Raw genomic sequence first — 17,429 nt, forward strand, 5'->3', positions numbered from 1 at the left:
CACTCCTACAAAGGTCTTGTAACGGAGATTTGTTCTATGTTTTTTCACATTTGTGAAATTTATGCTTTTTTAGATATTTATGATAAAAGAGCCAGAAATTCTCATAGAGTTAACATTGACCGCCGTGGCGGCAACTTTTAGCATTATGACGTGACCTCCACCTGAAAGCAATTGTCGTGGAAAAAACCGGTCCACTTCCGAATCCACTGAACAATTTATCACTTAACTACTTACTAATTAGCACTCTGGAACAAAGCGTCCGAAGGAGACAATGCAGACAGGAGATCTCTGAAGACTGTTGATGTTTATTCACCGTATTGCAGTGATAGTCTAGCCTAAACGATGTCCAGACCAGGTGTCAAGCAATAGGGTGATGTGAGATGTCATCAGCTGGCGCCCCCGATGAGATCTGACTAACAGGTGGCTGCGACCTATCTTTTATACTCCTTAACCTTGGGGTTGGGCCCTCTCGCCACCCTCGAAAGACACCTGTTGGCCTATCAGCATCCACCAAGGTTACAACTATTGGTGGAACCCATTGTCTCATCATGCATAAATTATATGCAAAACTGTCTCCTTCTGGGTTTTTTCCCAGATTCTGTTTTTTTCCAGTTGTAACAGGGCTTCTTATCTTGCCACCTGTTACTTGGCCTTGCTGTTACCACCATTACATCATCCAATTACATCATCCTCTCGCTCTCGACCATCTAGTTCACTGTGAACTCCTTCACCTCGACCATCTAGCCAGGTGTCACTGTGAACTCCTTCACCCCCTCGACCATCCAGCCAGGTGTCACTGTGAACTCCCTCACCCCACTCCTTGACTGCTGGTCTGGTCTGTTTAAGATGTGTACAGGCCTTGAAGTCTCATAATAATTGCAGTAATATCAAACTTTATAAAAACCATACATGCATCCGTTAAGTCATAGAAATCCACCACACAATCAACAGTAGCAGAGCTACCTGGAGCTGTGAATCTGCTGAACGTCTTCGGCTGCTGTGCCGTGGTCACTTTATTTGCTCGTGAAACTCTCATTCAGAGGCACATTTCTCTAATTACAGACAAGGTAAGTGTTCCGGTTTTTGGTATGAGTCATTTATGTCGTCAAACATTATGTAACGTTCGCGTTATATATGTATGAATGTATGAAACATATAAACTACACTAACATTATAACGTTAGGTAACGTTAACGTTTTAACATTAGTAATATAGGCTAGTGGACATTAGCACCTTGCTACGTTGATTATTAAGGAAACCCACTGTTAATCAACGTTAATATGTCATCAACGTTACAGTGACCGGTTAACTGTAGGTTTCGATAGATAACGACAATCAAACGTAGGCCTAATGCACTAACGTTAACGTTACATTTGTTCATTAGGCCTACTAACCAGCAGCGTTTTAACTAGAACGTTAACGTAAACCAGAGAAGTAAGTAGGCCTACAGATACTATGGCTCTGATTTTATTCGACATCAGGTCACTAAACACGGGAGTATAGAATCAAGCACCTAGAATAGATTATGAATGCAGACTGGTGCTTGATTATACTGTGTGAAGGAACCTGATGAAACCCATCATGGTTGTCATGAAGGGCATGAATAACGTGAATCATTGTTGATGGTCATAACGTTATAGCTTCCACCGTTCACATTTTAGTTAAAGCTAACAAATATGCTCCTGTTTTTATTTTTACCAAATTTGTAACGTTGTTTACCGCTTGTTTGTGTATCAAATAGGCCATGGCTACGTTTTCATTCTATGCTCCTGATTCTTACGTAGCCTAAGTAAACACTATCACGCTATCATAGTTCGTCTATTGATGGGTTTCATCAGGTCCCTTTCCACAGGTGTATACAATCAAGCACCTAGATTATGAATGCATTTGGTGCTTGATTAATACTCCTGTGGAAAGGGACCTTATGAAAGCCATGAATAGGCTACTGTTAGGACAATTGCAGACATTCCTTGTATTGTTTTGGCATAACTGTTAAACTTGTTTGCTTTTGTCTTTTAGGTTCCAGACCAGACCAGTGGTGATGACCATGTATGACATTACGTGTGTGCCTGTCTGTGTGCACACCTGTCAACCATACATCTCTGACAATGTTGCTAGCAACATACTAACATACATTCTTACAAACATGTAACCATATCTGTGCACATACCATTTAACCATACTGAGACTTATCTGAGATCTACACTGAGACATTCTGAGAACTATATTGTTGTGTGAGGACTATACTCACTAACTATATGGAACATGTATACCTGTGAATCATATTGTCAACCATTCATACCTTTGAATCATTCCTGTGCTGTAACATCTGTGAAACATAGCTGTGCTGTTAGACCTCTCTTTTTAGACTTGAGCTGTGCTGGGTGAAAAATAAGATTCTAACCTAAGTTCTGTCTAAAACTGATCATCTGAAGGGCTGACTCTTTTATTCTTCAGTGTATATATCACCATCAAATTTGACCTAATACCATTAACTGAGGCCTCTAGCTGTTGCTGCCAGTTCAGAGTTACCACTGATAAATAGATCTGTCTTAGGATAATATGATAGGCATTATCAAGTTCTGTATGTATGTGTGTGTGTATATATATATATATATATATATATATATATATATATATATATATATATATATATATATATATACACACACATACACAACTGTGGTTTTTACTTCAAGCTTACATTGGTAAGTGTTCATTAGTGTATTCTGAGCATCATTCTGCTGTATTAAAACAAAGAATGTTGATCAATATTGAATTGACCATTTATTTTTACTGACTGTCATATACTCTAAGCTAACATCTAACCAAGTAAGTGGTTTTCAAGAATACTGTAAGACTGTGTAATCTGAATAATCATACTGTAAGTAATATAATGTTATACACAGCAGCTTTTTTGCATTTACATGCAATGGTAATTCCCTGGAATTGCATTTTCTAGTTTGAAATGTTACAGCAAAGTTGTAAGGTGAAAACTTTATTTCACGGTGTGTTAAACAACATAATGGCATGATATTAATCTTTCATGTGTATGAGGCCCATAGCATCACAATGAATATGAAGATCATGTTAAAAGTTAGCTGGCAAAAACATACATATGTAGGTTACATACCTGATGTCACTGAGCTGTCAAAGAGGCTACGAAACCATCTCCTTACGTTATCGCTAATTAAACTTAGCTGACTGGTGCACCGGCACCGTTTTAAAAGTATCGATTTAGCACCGGTATCGGATAAAACCCAAACGATACCCAACCCTACTCAAGAATTATCAGGAATTTATATAAGTTCATAGTCTGTCATTCATGACCTCATACATAAACAACTCAACACCCCTGGGCGCAAAGTTTAATCAAAGAGGAGTGTAAGATAAGAATAAGCCTTGCTGTTATGGCACTCTGTCTTGTTACCAAATGTACCACATATGAGCTGTAGACACAGTAACTCTTGACGCGCATGAAATGTAATTCAGTTGTTCAGTCTTTACTTGTTATTTTCACAAATTACAATCCTCACACGGTAAGAGAACTTTATGCTCCCGTGTCTAGCGCAGCTCTCACTCCACAGACTCTGCACATGCTCTGTAGGCCTAAATCTAAGGGAGCGTCAACTAATACACTGTACACTGTACCTCAACATACATTTTGTGCATATTATGAATTATAAACATTAACAATCAATCACTCAGTTAAACTATGCTTTACACAAAATATAATATATGAACATAAATGAAGCATGTTGTCTATTATGTATCACTTCTGCTTTATGGCTCTTACATATCCGGCCCCTAATTGGGTAAGCTGTAAGATTTAAACAATTATCAATAATTCTCAAAGAATAAGAGCCATCAAATCCAACTATCAACACACTGCAAATAATTATCTTGAACTAAAATCAGTCCTCGTTTTTATCATATTGTCCTCTCGCTTTTATATGGCTTCTTGCAGCAAGCATAGCTTATGCACAGGTCTCTCCAGGGTGCTGTTTTGTGTCTGCAACTTCACACGACGTACGTCCACTGGAGTAAAGTTTGTGTTATTCTTCCCATCATCCCCGTGTTCCGTGGGGATGAACTGTCGACTACTAGCACCACATCCAGGTTCAAAGTTCCTTTTCTGTCTTGTCCATTTCTGGCGTTCCTGGAGAAGGGTAATTCGCGAGTCCATCTGTGCCAGAATAGATCCGCAAGATATTGCACTTGCCTCCAACGTCCTCTTGTATATAAATCATCCTTGTTGAAGATTCCTGGTGACATGTTGGGTTGTGTCTTCATCAACATGCATTCAGATATGAGTTTCCTGATGATTAAGGTTACTTGAGGGATCCAAAACCTTTGTCTCAACTGCGATAACATGTAGTTGCGCCCACAATGACTAATCTTCTCATGGACTTCACTCAGGATGAGAATTGTGACTCTGGAGTGTTTTGATAGTATCGCAGGATGTTTTGCGTCTGCTGGCATGGCAGACCTGTCCAGCCGTCCTCCTACTCTCAAGATACCATCTTGCAACATGGGATCGAGCCTGTACAGCTGGCTGCTTTTCTTGACAGGCTTATTACTGCGGAGAGCCTTAAGTTCTTCAGGAAAGCATTGACCTTGACTGTACCGGATGATTTCTGTCTCTGCCGTCATCAGCTGCTCAAAGGTAAGTGATTTCTTTTCCATGGTACCTCTGTACCTTTTCATGTGCTGTTGCACGAGCATCTTCTGCTTCTCTGAATCCTTTTCAGTTTGACTGATCTTACCTTGAAACTCTTCCCTTTTGTTTTTCAGGTGGATCAACAGCTTTTTGACTCTCAAAATCCACGCAGTCGCCCTCTTCAGTCGGTTCCAACTGTCATAGTATTGAAGTAACTTGTTCACAGAGTCAAGCTTTTCTTCAGCTGTGATGGTGTTAACTGTGACATTCTTAATCTCTGGATCATTCTGCATGTTCTGATTCATGTTTTTTTTGGTCTCTGTGGCCATTCATTTTCTGGCTGTAAAAGGAACTGCGGTCCATTTATCCAGGCTTTATCTTCCATCAAGCTTTTAGCCTTCATGCCCCTGGTGGCCTTGTCAGCCGGGTTCTGCAACGTTCTGACATACCTCCACTGCGATGGTTTTGTGGCCTCTCTTATGAGTGTAATCCTGTTTGCCACAAAGGTCTTGTAGCGAGTGGTCTCACTGTCTAAGTATTTCAGGACCGTCGTACTGTCAGTCCAGAAAATTGACTGCTGGAGTGGGATCTGCATTTCCTCTTGCAGCATCTTATCCACTTTTACTGCGACCACTGCTGCTGTCAACTCTAGCCTTGGAACGGTGATCTGCTTGAGTGGGGACACTCTTGACTTCCCCATCACAAGGAAGCAGTGGATCCTGCCTTGGTCACACACCAGGACAAGATGAGATGCTGTGCCATAGGCAACCTCACTCGCATCAGAAAAATGATGCAACCGGGCCTCCACTGTGGTTCCGAAGTCCATGGGTTTCACACATCTGCTGATACTGAAGCCTGAGAGCAGAGTGAGATCTTCCAGCCACTTACACCATTGTTCTGCTCGTGAGTCACCAATTTCTTCATCCCATCCTAGCTTTTCTTTACACAAGTCCCTCATGAGAAGCTTAGCGGGAAGTATCAGTGGTGCCAGGAAACCAAGAGGGTCGTAAGTGGAGTTTACGACAGAAAGGATACCTCTTCTCGTCTTAGGCTTGTCCTGCTGCTTGATACAGTAAGTGAACGTATCATCTTCTGTACACCATTGTACACCAAGAGCATGTTCAGTGGGCAGGGCATCCTGTGGAAGATCAAGGTCTTTCAGATCACTGGCCCGGTGTTCTGCAGGGATGGATGACAAGACTCTCCTGCTGTTGCTGACCCACTTTGTGAGGGTAAAACCTCCCTCAGCACACAGGTCACGAAGGCTCTTCACCAGGATAACTGCTTCTTCTTCCGTAGTCTTAGATTTCAAACAGTCATCTAGATAGAAATTCCGTAGAACTGTTTCCACGGCTTCTGGGGCTGCGGTGCCTCTTCTATCCTCTGCTGTTCTTCTTAACGCATATGAAGCGACACTAGGAGATGAAGTCGCTCCGAAAAGATGTACCACCATCCTATACTCTTTTACAGGTGCGCTAAGGTCATCTGGCCACCACAGAAATCGCAACAGGTCAGCGTCTGCCTCCGGAACTCTCACCTGATAAAACATTGACTCAATGTCTGCCATCATCGCTATTGGTTCTTCCCGAAACCTCATTAAGGCACCAATGAGTGTGTTGGTGAGGTCAGGTCCCTGCATCAACTGACCATTCAGCCACACATCCTGAAAGGTGGCAGTGCAATCAAACACCACACGAGGTCAGGTCCCTGCATCAACTGACCATTCAGCCACACATCCTGAAAGGTGGCAGTGCAATCAAACACCACACAAGGTCAGGTCCCTGCATCAACTGCAATCAAACACCACGTATTTCCTTTTTCCTCGGGTGGTGCACCCCGTGGTGTGGGACATACCAAACCCTGTCGTTATCATGGGCAAGCTGATCTTGAAGAACTTCCATGGCGTAGCCTTTCTTCAGAATACTCTCCATGAAGCCTTTGTAGTCCTCAAGAAACACTTTGTTCTTTATCAGCTTTCTCCTCAGACCAGCAGCTCGTTGTTCAGCCACACAGCGGTTGTTAGGCATCTTCACTATCTCGTCTCTCAGTGGGAGCCCTAAACAGTAATGTCCATCTACAAACTTAGTTGTCTTTTGCACTGACTGCATGAACCATTTTCCTCCTGTGACATTTCCTCTTTGTCATCATATTGACGTTCCGGAAAATCTGTGTTGTACTGCTGCATTAGTAACCGTTCCAGTTCCACCACTGAGGTTCGGTTCACGCTGTAATGAGCTGTCTTTCCTCAAAGGAGTATGTTTTCATTCTTTACAGGCCCACACACCATCCATCCCAGAACAGTCTTTACAGCATAGGGCCCTTCCTCTTGACTATTGATTATATGCCACGGTTCCATTGTCTTGGAGTTGTTGACTCCAATGAGAAGACCTACATTAGCGTTGATGTGTGGTAGGTTCACTTCACTTAGATAGGACCACTTCTGCAGATGTTGCTGACTTGGGATATTTTCTCTCTGCACAGGGATGTGGCTGTGTATGAAGACTTTGGGTAGCCGAAGGTATTCTTCACCCTCAAGGCTACACACCTCTAGGTCTGTGAGCAGGTAACTGTTGATCAACTTTTGTTCCCCTGCTTCATTCTGTCCCATTGTGCTCAAGGAGATCTGAGTCAGCTTTCCCTTCACGTTCAGTTTCTTTCTGAGGTCCTCCGTACAGAAGGTGGCTGTACTCCCGGGGCCCATAAAGGCGTATGTTTCTATGGACCTTCCACTACTGCGGGACTTCACCTTAACAGGGACTACGGCTAATAAGCAGTCTGTTTCTCCGGCCCCAGTGTAGCCACACACCTCTTGCTTGACAGGATTTGGAGCTTCAGAAATCGTTTCATTCGGAGTGTTATCCTGACTTGACACAGATATGTTATTCTTAGCCTCCTTGTCCTGATGAAGAATGTCTGGGTGTTTCCGTGAGCACTGTTTGCACACTATTTTCTTTTTGCAGGTCTGGCTAATATGACCTTGTGTTAAACACCCGAAACACAGTCCCTTTGACCTCAAAAAATCAATCTTGTTTGTTACCTCTTTGACCTTGTTGCAAGATTCCAATGTATGATTCCTTTGACAGAATAAACATGGTGTTTCAAAGGCAGTTCCTGCTTTGGGTGAGTTCACTGGCTTCGGTGTTTCATCTGCACTCTTCCTTTCCACTGACATATTAGTTGCAAAGCTGCTTCCCTTTGCTCCACTTTTGACCACTTTAACTTTTTCCTGCTGCAGATGTGTTTTTGTCTTGGAGGTCTCCAAAAAGTGGATCCAAAGCTACCTTAGACTGACGATCAATGAAAATGACGAGGTCAGCAAATCTTGCTCTGTTTCCCCTTTTTTCCTTGATCTTGAAAGCTTCATTGCGCCAATTTTCTCTCATCTTGTATGGCAACTTGGATATCACCATCCTCATGTTTGTAGGATTATCCATTTCCTCCATAAACTCCACATCTTGCACCGTGTTACGACAGCCAGTCAGGAACATAGCATAGGCTTTGAGTGCTTTTCCATCTTCAGACTTGATTTGCGGCCACTTTAAGGCTTTATCAATGTAAGCACTTGCAATCACCAACTCATCTCCATAATGTTTCTGTAACAGTCGTTTTGCTTCATTGAACCCTCGGTGTGATGGCATATGTTCGCAGCTTCGCACAAGCTCTTGTGGTTCTCCTGCGGTGTACTGTTGCAAGTAGTACAACTTGTCCTGATCACTCTCCGCTTTCTGTTCAATGGCTTGTTCGAAAGCTCTAACGAAGGATCTGTAGGTAAATGGATCGCCTTTGAACACTGCAACCTCTTTTACAGGAAGCTGAGCTGAGTTAACTTCTGTTGCTTAACAAGCATCTCTGTTATCACATTTTGGTTTTCCATTACTTGCAGAAGGCCACCAATGCTTCCATCATGCTGTTGCCTGGCAGTGTTTTCCGTCGCAACCTGACGTCCTGTATCTTGCAACAACCTGTACGACATCCTGCCTCTGGAAGCAGGCTTGCTCCTGGAGAGATAGGTGGTTCTTTCCTCTTCTTTCACTCTTTCTCCACCCGCTGGCTGAGAGCAGATATAGCTGTTCATGCCATCCTCTGATTTCTCATACTGTTTCAGTACTCTAACTTGTGCTCTTTTTTCTGCAATAGCTGCTTCTAGTTCCAGCTTCTCTTTTGCAGCTTTGATACGTGCTTCCTCCATTTCCAGCTCCTGCTTCTTCTGCAAAACTGCTGCACGTTCCACTAAACCAGAGAGCTTGGCTTCCTCAAGAGCACAAACTGATGAACGATTAGACATGGCAGTTGAGCGTCCGGCACATGAACCCTTCTTGCTTACAGGCTGATATAAATTAACGCCCACTTGTGATACACTATCATCTGGGCCTATCTCTGCAACCTCAACTTTGTTTTCTTGGTTTGTTTGTTGTAAGCTCAAAGTCTCCATCTTCATTTTTTTTTTTTTAGTTTCTTCAATAAACTGTCTTATAACATAATCATCTTAGGCTCAAACCAGTTGATATTATCTGCCTCCTTCTCATCTTCAGGCAAAAGACCTTCTAATTGCTTATTGAGCTCTATAAAGTCACGGACAATGGGGTTGAACTCATCCTGCATGATCTCTTGCACTGTAGGCAAATTACCAGTTAAACTGGTCAAACTACCAACTTATAGTTTTGATTCGAGCTAACACTCCTCTCCTGGTGCCAAGTAGCCTGTGCAGTTTTTCCTCAATTGCCTTCTCAGTTAGCTTGACCGTTCGTTTGGAATCCGATTCCTCAATGCTAACTGTTTTAACGTCACCCTCAGCCATTTTTCTTTTCAATAAAGCAGTCCGTAAACTGTGTGTACATGAATAAAAAGCATTCCACTAACACTTTTCTTCATCCAACAGACGCCTCACAATTTCCAACACACGGAGATTTCTGGCTCAGGTTTCGGTTAACAAGTTAGCATAGATCTGCAAGTCACTGAGTAGGCTAACTAGCGTTAGCTTCTTGGCTCAAACTAGCATAGCATGTGGCTTCTTTCCATCCAGAAACAAGAGTCTTTCCTAGTGATTCAATCCGTCCTACCTTTTCTGTGACTGTCAATCTTCATACATTCATTCAGAAAGCTTACCACCTCGGTTTTTGAGAAAATCATCTCAAAGATGTTGCTCTCATCTGATCTGATACACCGGTCGAAAGAGGTTAGCTGGTAGCTTGCTAGTTTAAATAGCTTGCTAGCTCGTTTGGTTAGCATCCAAAAATGTTTATTTCAGTCACTCTTGGTCCATGCGTGAGCAGTACTCTTACTAATGTTATGGCACTCTGTCTTGCTACCAAATGTACCACATATGAGCTGTAGACACAGTAACTCTTGACGTGCATGAAATGTAATTCAGTTGTTCAGTCTTTACTTGTTATTTTCACAAATTGCAATCCTCACACGGTAAGAGAACTTTATGCTCCCGTGTCTAGCGCAGCTCTCACTCCACAGACTCTGCACATGCTCTGTAGGCCTAAATCTAAGGGAGTGTCAACTAATACACTGTACACTGTACCTCAACATACATTTTGTGCATGTTATGAATTATAAACAATCAATCACCCAGTTAAACTATGCTTTACACAAAATATAAATTATGAACATAAATGAAGCATGTTGTGTAGAGTGGTCAAACAAGCTGGTTAACAAGCTGGTCAACCAGCAAACCACCTTTAGCTGGTCAGGCTGTTTTTTTCAGCAGGGTTGTTTTGCCGCTGTTGACATTCGCATTTTTTGTTTCTTGTTTTGCAGCTGATGAGATTCGCCTGAATCTTGAGGCCCCTGCTGAGTTCATCCTAGAGCTGTCCAATACGCACATGGAGATGAGGGGAGAGTGGGAGCTGATCAACATGACGTCATTCCAACACAACATCACCAACCCTGCCATGTGGGATTATCTCTACGTTCATGTATGTATGTGAGAGTACTTGTTACTTGTTACCACAGTATGTATGTATGTGAGAGTACTTGTTACTTGTTACCACAGTATGTTAACATAATGTGGTATGAATGACAAGTGACATAATGGAAATGTAGGTATTAATTTACTAATGTTATTTCTTACTTTGAATCCAAAGTGCATTATAGTTGTAGTTAAGTGTTAATCACATAGTCCCATGGTAACCAATGATACTAAGTATCATAACTCAGAGAGGGAGTTAGCAATCAGGAAAGCTCAAAAACATAACGCTGTGGCAAATACAGATTAAGCTCATAGATGTTTTGATTAATACATGTTTTATAAACCTGCAACCTGTTCAATTTAAATTGTCAATTTAATTTCATTTATAGAGCGCCAAAACATTTCACGTCTCATGGCGCTTTACAGAGTGTTAAACATTCAGAGAGAGCCCATCGGTAACAGGGGCAAGGAAAAACTCCCTAGAATTGGAGATACATATAGGAAAAAACCTCGAGCAGATCCACGACTCAAGGGCCAGACCCATATGCCTAGGGTCAGTTACAGGGCAGTAAGGTTTGTATACATGATAAATGAATAGGTAGTTGGGTGTAGAGAATAGAACATGGTGTTAAAAGCCACCTGAAGGTATATGTCCCAAAGAGGTAAGGTGGTTACATTACCAGCATGATCGTGTACGAATCCTATTTAGTGTCAGAAAGTTCAAATAGTCCAGTGTAGAAAATGAATTGTCCATGGGGATTAGGAGTTGTCATAGGGCAAGTAGTGGGTCGCTAGGCTGCGCAGGCCAGGAATCCGGGCAAGGGGACAGCAGCAGGCGATGGTAGGGCAGTCATAGGGATGGGACTTCAGGTGCGATGAGGGCCAAATACAAGGATGGCTGATGACTGGTAATGGTTTACTTCACAAGTGAGGTAAGGGGGAGGAAAGAGCGATATAGAGTGGGTTAGTGTTACTATAAGTCCTGATGCTTAGTATCAGTTTTGGTGACGGGTATGTCTGGGCTCATGGGGAGGGTGGGACCATTTGAATATTTTCTGTGTCTCTTCATAAGTTGATCCTGAGGAGGCAGCCCACCCTCTACGTGGTGAACCTGATCATCCCCAGCTGTTTCCTCATCACACTGGACCTGTTCAGCTTCATCCTGCCCCCACAGAGCGTGGACCGATCCGCCTTCAAGATGACCCTCATTCTGGGCTACACCGTCTTCCTGCTCCTCATGAACGAGCTGCTGCCCGTCACTGGAAACACCATTCCACTCATCAGTAAGACCAACAGGGTCCACTAGTGTAATCAGTAATAAAACACCATTCCACTCATCAGTAAGACCAACAAGGTCCACCAGTGTAATCAGTAATAAAACACCATTCCACTCATCAGTAAGACCAACAGGGTCTCCAGCAAGACTCTACAGGGGCACCAGTGTAATCAGTAATAAAACACCATTCCACTCATCATCAACAGGGTCTAGTCCGGAGTAAACACATCATCCACCAACAGGGTCCACCAATGTAACTAGTAATGACAACTTAATGAGCAAAGGTCATGACAACAGCAAAATTCAACGGTTGTCTTCACCTGAGAGGACATTTAAGTATATGCTATACTATCTATCAGTAAGTCTCTACATTTGCAAATAAATATCTCTGTAATATCAATATCAGTTACCACTCATCACACTGGCACAAAATATCTCCATAATATCAGTATCAATATCTTTCTAATCTATTGTTCCCGATACATTCATCTTATAGTTTGCGTTCAAATAACATAATTTTAGGAAATCTGATTGAGCTGTAAGACATCTTTTAACTTTGCGGCTCCCTGGTGCTGGAATCCCCTTCAAAAAGAACTTAAGTTATCTGTTGTTATTCCTCTTAACCATTTTAAACAATTACTCAAGCATCTTATACTGTATCTGACAGTTGTAAATGCTTTCACTAACTAACCATTCAGTTATTTTGTGATGTGGGCTATCTGTCTTGCTTTGCTGTACTTGGCTTGCAATGTAATCTTCCCAGTGTTATGTATGTTTTTGTTGAACCTGTCTTTCCTGAGCTTATTCTCTATGTTTTATCTTATTTTTGTGCAATGTCTATATGTCTCTATGTCAAGGCTCCCTTGTAAAAGAGGCTGAAGGTCTCAATGAGTTTCACCTGGTTAAATAAAGGTCAAATAAAAATAAATAAAAGTATCAGTTACCACTCATACTGTTACAGGGCTTTTGCAGATTTCAACAAGTTTCATTTTAAGACTGTTTAAGACCAACTTTAAGACGATTCCACGCCCATACTGGCAAGAAAATATGAAGGAAAACTAAATCCTAATATGTAATATGTTAATGTACTCTAAATACTTTTTAAGGCCTTATATGATTACGTTTTTAGACTTTTTTAAAGACTGAGGTTGCACTGTACCCCATTAACACAGGGGATGCAGAATCTCAATAATCGTTTGCGGCTGTAACACTGAGATTGTGTATAGCTGATGATTCATCTTCTTCCATAGACGTGTTTTTCTCTATTTGCCTGGCTCTGATGGTGGCTAGTCTCCTGGAGACCATCATCATCACCAACATCCTCCACAGCGCCAGGGACAGAGCAGTGCCTCGCTGGCTCCGAGCTCTCGTCTTAGAGTTCATGGCACACCTCGTCTGTCTGGTCCAGAAGAAAGCAGAGGACCAGGTCGTAGTGATGCAGAATCAAAGTTAGTATGTGTGTGTTGCTTATGTGTTTCACTTGAAACAAGAGCAGTCAGTCGACTGCACAACCTTGCCCCTATATTTGTCAGTAAAACAAGTTTTGAAAACATTAGGTATATAATATTACATATAATATATTACATTAGGTATATAATATTACATATAATATATATTTCTCCTCCATCTATCTACCCATGTCCTTGATTGCCTAGCCTTTCTGCCCCCCCACCCCTATCCCCAACACACACACAAAAAACACACACACTTACATCATCACTGTCATCACCTCACATACATACAGCACACTGCTTGCTACAGTAAGCCTCCTCTACATACTTGCTGCACACTGCCCCCCCCCCCGAATACACAGCACATTGTCTCATGAGGAAGCTTCTCCAACACACATATTGCACACTGCCCTCTCCCCACATATACAGCACACCATCCCATCTCCCTTGTCATCCCCCCAACACACACACCAAGACCCCTAGCAGTTGGGTTAGCCCCTTGAGCCGTGGATCTGCCCAAGGTTTCTTCCTTAGTAAGGGAGTTTTTCCTTGCCCCTGTTGCTCTTGGGTGCTCCTTGTTGGTGCCCCCCCCCCCCCCCCCCCAATCCCAATCCCAATCCTCCCCCACCTTTCATATGCAGCCCTTGCCACTTAATCTACTAAACCCCTCTTCTACTGCACCCCCCCCCCCTCATAAATGCACAAATAGGCTGACACCAGACATCATTTCACTGCATTTCTTACATCCAGTAACTATATGCATGTGACAATAAACTTCCTTGTATCCTTGTAATATATTACATTATATGCTGCTCTTACTGTATGATGGGAAATACATATAAGTACACATGAAGTAAATGAAGTGCCTTTCATACTGGAGGTGGTTTTGTATGCTGGCTAGTGTATTAAGAGAAATGGAAAAATAAGTTTGCTGTGTCTGGCTAAGGACCACCTGCTTTGAATGGACAGGGCCTCTTACACAACATGCAAACTAGCTATCCATGGAGCAGTACTTTTGCATGGAATTCCCCAAAGTCAGTGACTAGACCATGTCCTCTTCCAACATGTTGATTGCTGTGGTTAAGCATGAACAAAAGTCTGGCCAACACACTCATCACATATCAACGACTCCAATCTAGTCTTGTTATGTTGTTTGCATATCTAGACAATCCTCTTTTTGACTGAATTAATGAGTGAACAACAATGTCTTTTCTCCTTTCATGTACATAGTTCAAAACTAAGACTAAACTATAAGTATCAAACACCCATTCAGTAGTCTGACCACCACTAGCCTTAGAGGTGCAGTATGTAAAGCCTTATATGTGAAGCCTTAGAGGTGCAGTATGTGAAGGTATGAATATGAATTTTGGTATGAATTTTGAACATTCTACATGGAACTAGAATTTTAGGAACCAAACTCTGTGTCCTTGTTGTAGTGGGGACTGTGACTCGGGGTCCAGATGCAGATGAAGCAGCTGATAGTCACCTGCATCTGCAGATGTTTCAAAAGGTGGAGAAGGAGCTGCAAGCCATACGACAACAGATGGAGAAGAACGTGGCAGTTAACCAGAACACAGAGGACTGGATGCATATTGGCCGAGTTGCCGATCGGTTCTTATTCTGTGTCTACATGCTCTTCATCACCATCAGCTTCATTACTATTTTAGTCATATGGACTCACTGGTACAAGCTCTAAAAGCAGCAGCATGATCTGAACGATGGACAAAGTGTGTAAAGTCTTAATTTGTCTAGCTAAAGCTAATTTAATAACTTGGCAAAATCAATATGCAGACTAAAGCTAATTTAATAACTAGGCAAAATCAATATGCAGATTAAAGCTCATTTAAAATGCTAGCTAAAGCTAATTTAATAACTAGGCAAAATCAATATGCAGATTCAACACCATGGACCCTCTGGGCCCTGCAGAGAATCCTTCAGGATGAATAAAGTATCTATCTCTCGATCTAATAAAGTATATATATATCTCTCGATCTAATAAAGTATCTATCTATCTCTCGATCTTTTGTAATTTTACAATGCTATTTTTTATCAGCATATAGTGACAATATGTGAATGTGTGCTTTTAAATGTCACAGAATCTCATTATATATCTTTATCTGTTGGTATATTATAATGTGTTTAGTAGGATGATTGTGTTAGATCAGAATTGCAGAATCACAATATCACAATATGCACTGATTATGTTATGAAAAAGAATGTATTGAACAACAAACTACTTAGAAATTAAAGGCAATTTCATACTCACAATAAGCAATGTTCTGTACATTTTTCACCCTGTCCTTGACATATGGGATACTGTTTAATATTCTGTATTCATTTATATTGTCATATCATTGCATATTAAGTAAAAACAATGATGGAAGAAGTCCAGACACATGCTTGTTGATCAGATGGATAGTATGTGTGCTTGTGTATATGGTCGTATTCACACAGTAACACACCCTCTCCCCCTCTTTGCTTCTACGGGAACTTTTCCCAATAGAATAGAGTTTTATGAGTTCAGCAGGCCATACATAGCAAATGGAAGTTCAAAACTTCCATAACCGAACATAACCTGTGCAGAATTGCATGTTTGTTTATATTTATGTTTATATTTAAATGTATCAGCAGACGCTTTTCCAAAATAACGAACATTATATTTTATCCAAGAACCAAACGGGACACAACAGGGAGATAACTCACCCCTCCCTTCAGCATTCCCAAAGAAATTCCACCCCTCCTTCAGCATTCCCAAAGAAATTCCACCCCTCCCTTCAGTATTCCCAAAGAAATTCCATGCAGGCCTTCAGTATTCCCAAAGAAATTCCATGCAGGCTTTCGTTTTTGTTTGGAGGACACGCTGCTCCCACTTTCTTTATTTCCATTTTATATATTTTTACAGTGTACTCACGGAATGGACAGCTAGCATTTGTGAGGAAATGATTGCTGAATGTGACAACAATGTTATGGGCTTGAATCGTGTACGATCGCTGACTGCACCTTTAAGTTGAGGCAAAGGTCTATCAAAATAGACCTATTGATAATAGACCTATTGATAATATATGTTTGACAATGGATTTATAATGTATAATATAAAATGTATATATAATTTATAATGTATAATAAGAGAAGTGTCAGCAATACAATATTGTCTCAAAAATGAAGGCTCATTTGGCTAATGTGATGGACAACATGTCATGGTCCTTCCAGAAACCATAACAAATGAGCCTCTGATTTGTCTATGCAAAGATAGGAAATCGTATTTATAGTCAATCCGGCGACTTTCTCATAACACGGTCTCTGTGTCCACCACTCTGAGGTCCAATGGCTGCATTTCATCTACACAGCAAAGAAGTAAGATACATTCCAATCGCAATGTAGATAGAGAGATAGAGATAGATAGAGAGATAGATAGATGGAGAGATAGATAGATAGATACTTTATTGATCCCCAGGGGAAATTCAAGGTCTCAGCAGCAGCATACATACAACACAAACACATTCTTTAACAGCAGAAAGAGTAATTAAAGTATATAATATAAAAACACAACTAAGCAGTAAGGACAGTAGAAGATAAAGAATATGCTAAATATACTAAAATACAAATTATACTAACACTTAATACAATATATAAAAATATACTAAAATACAAATTACAAAAATACAAATTATACTAACACTTAATCTAAATAAATTCTAAAAACAGTATCCACATAGTGGTGATTAATAAATCAGAGGCGCTTGCAATGACTGAGGCAGGGACTGAGCCTGTGATTCTCTGTGCATAGTAAGGTATGGTAAGGTGCTCTAAGGTGCTTTGTGTGAATGAGTGTCATGGTGGTAGTGCAATGGTGATAGTGCAAATGAGTAAGTCAACAGTGCAACAATGCAGAGATAAAGTAAAGTAAAGTCTATATATCTATATATTTAACTATTTAAGAAAATGTATAAGTGTGGCCACAGTTCGGCTGTGGCATGGAGGGGGGGTTATGCATATGTGCTAATATAGCACGCAAACAGTGAGGCATAAAGACAGTGGTACAAGTGGCTAGTGGACAGACAGTACCAAACATGGAGGGGGTGAAGAGGCAGACAGACTATGCAGAGAAGTCTATCTCTCCTCTTC

The 17,429-nt window shown here is 41.3% G+C and overlaps 1 protein-coding gene across 1 annotated transcript in view; it reads left to right on the forward strand.

The window, feature by feature from the left end:
* Positions 1-15,015, forward strand: part of LOC121678564 (5-hydroxytryptamine receptor 3C-like) — a 30,986-nt gene extending 15,971 nt beyond the window's left edge. Inside the window, 4 exon segments of the mRNA XM_042058184.1 lie at positions 10,427-10,584; positions 11,650-11,860; positions 13,104-13,301; positions 14,741-15,015. Coding sequence (XP_041914118.1) covers positions 10,427-10,584; positions 11,650-11,860; positions 13,104-13,301; positions 14,741-15,000 — 827 coding nt within the window. The 3' untranslated portion in view covers positions 15,001-15,015.
* Positions 15,016-17,429: the final 2,414 nt, after the last annotated feature.

The sequence above is a fragment of the Alosa sapidissima genome, chromosome 12, assembly GCF_018492685.1.
Source record: "Alosa sapidissima isolate fAloSap1 chromosome 12, fAloSap1.pri, whole genome shotgun sequence".
Classification (NCBI taxonomy): domain Eukaryota; kingdom Metazoa; phylum Chordata; class Actinopteri; order Clupeiformes; family Clupeidae; genus Alosa; species Alosa sapidissima.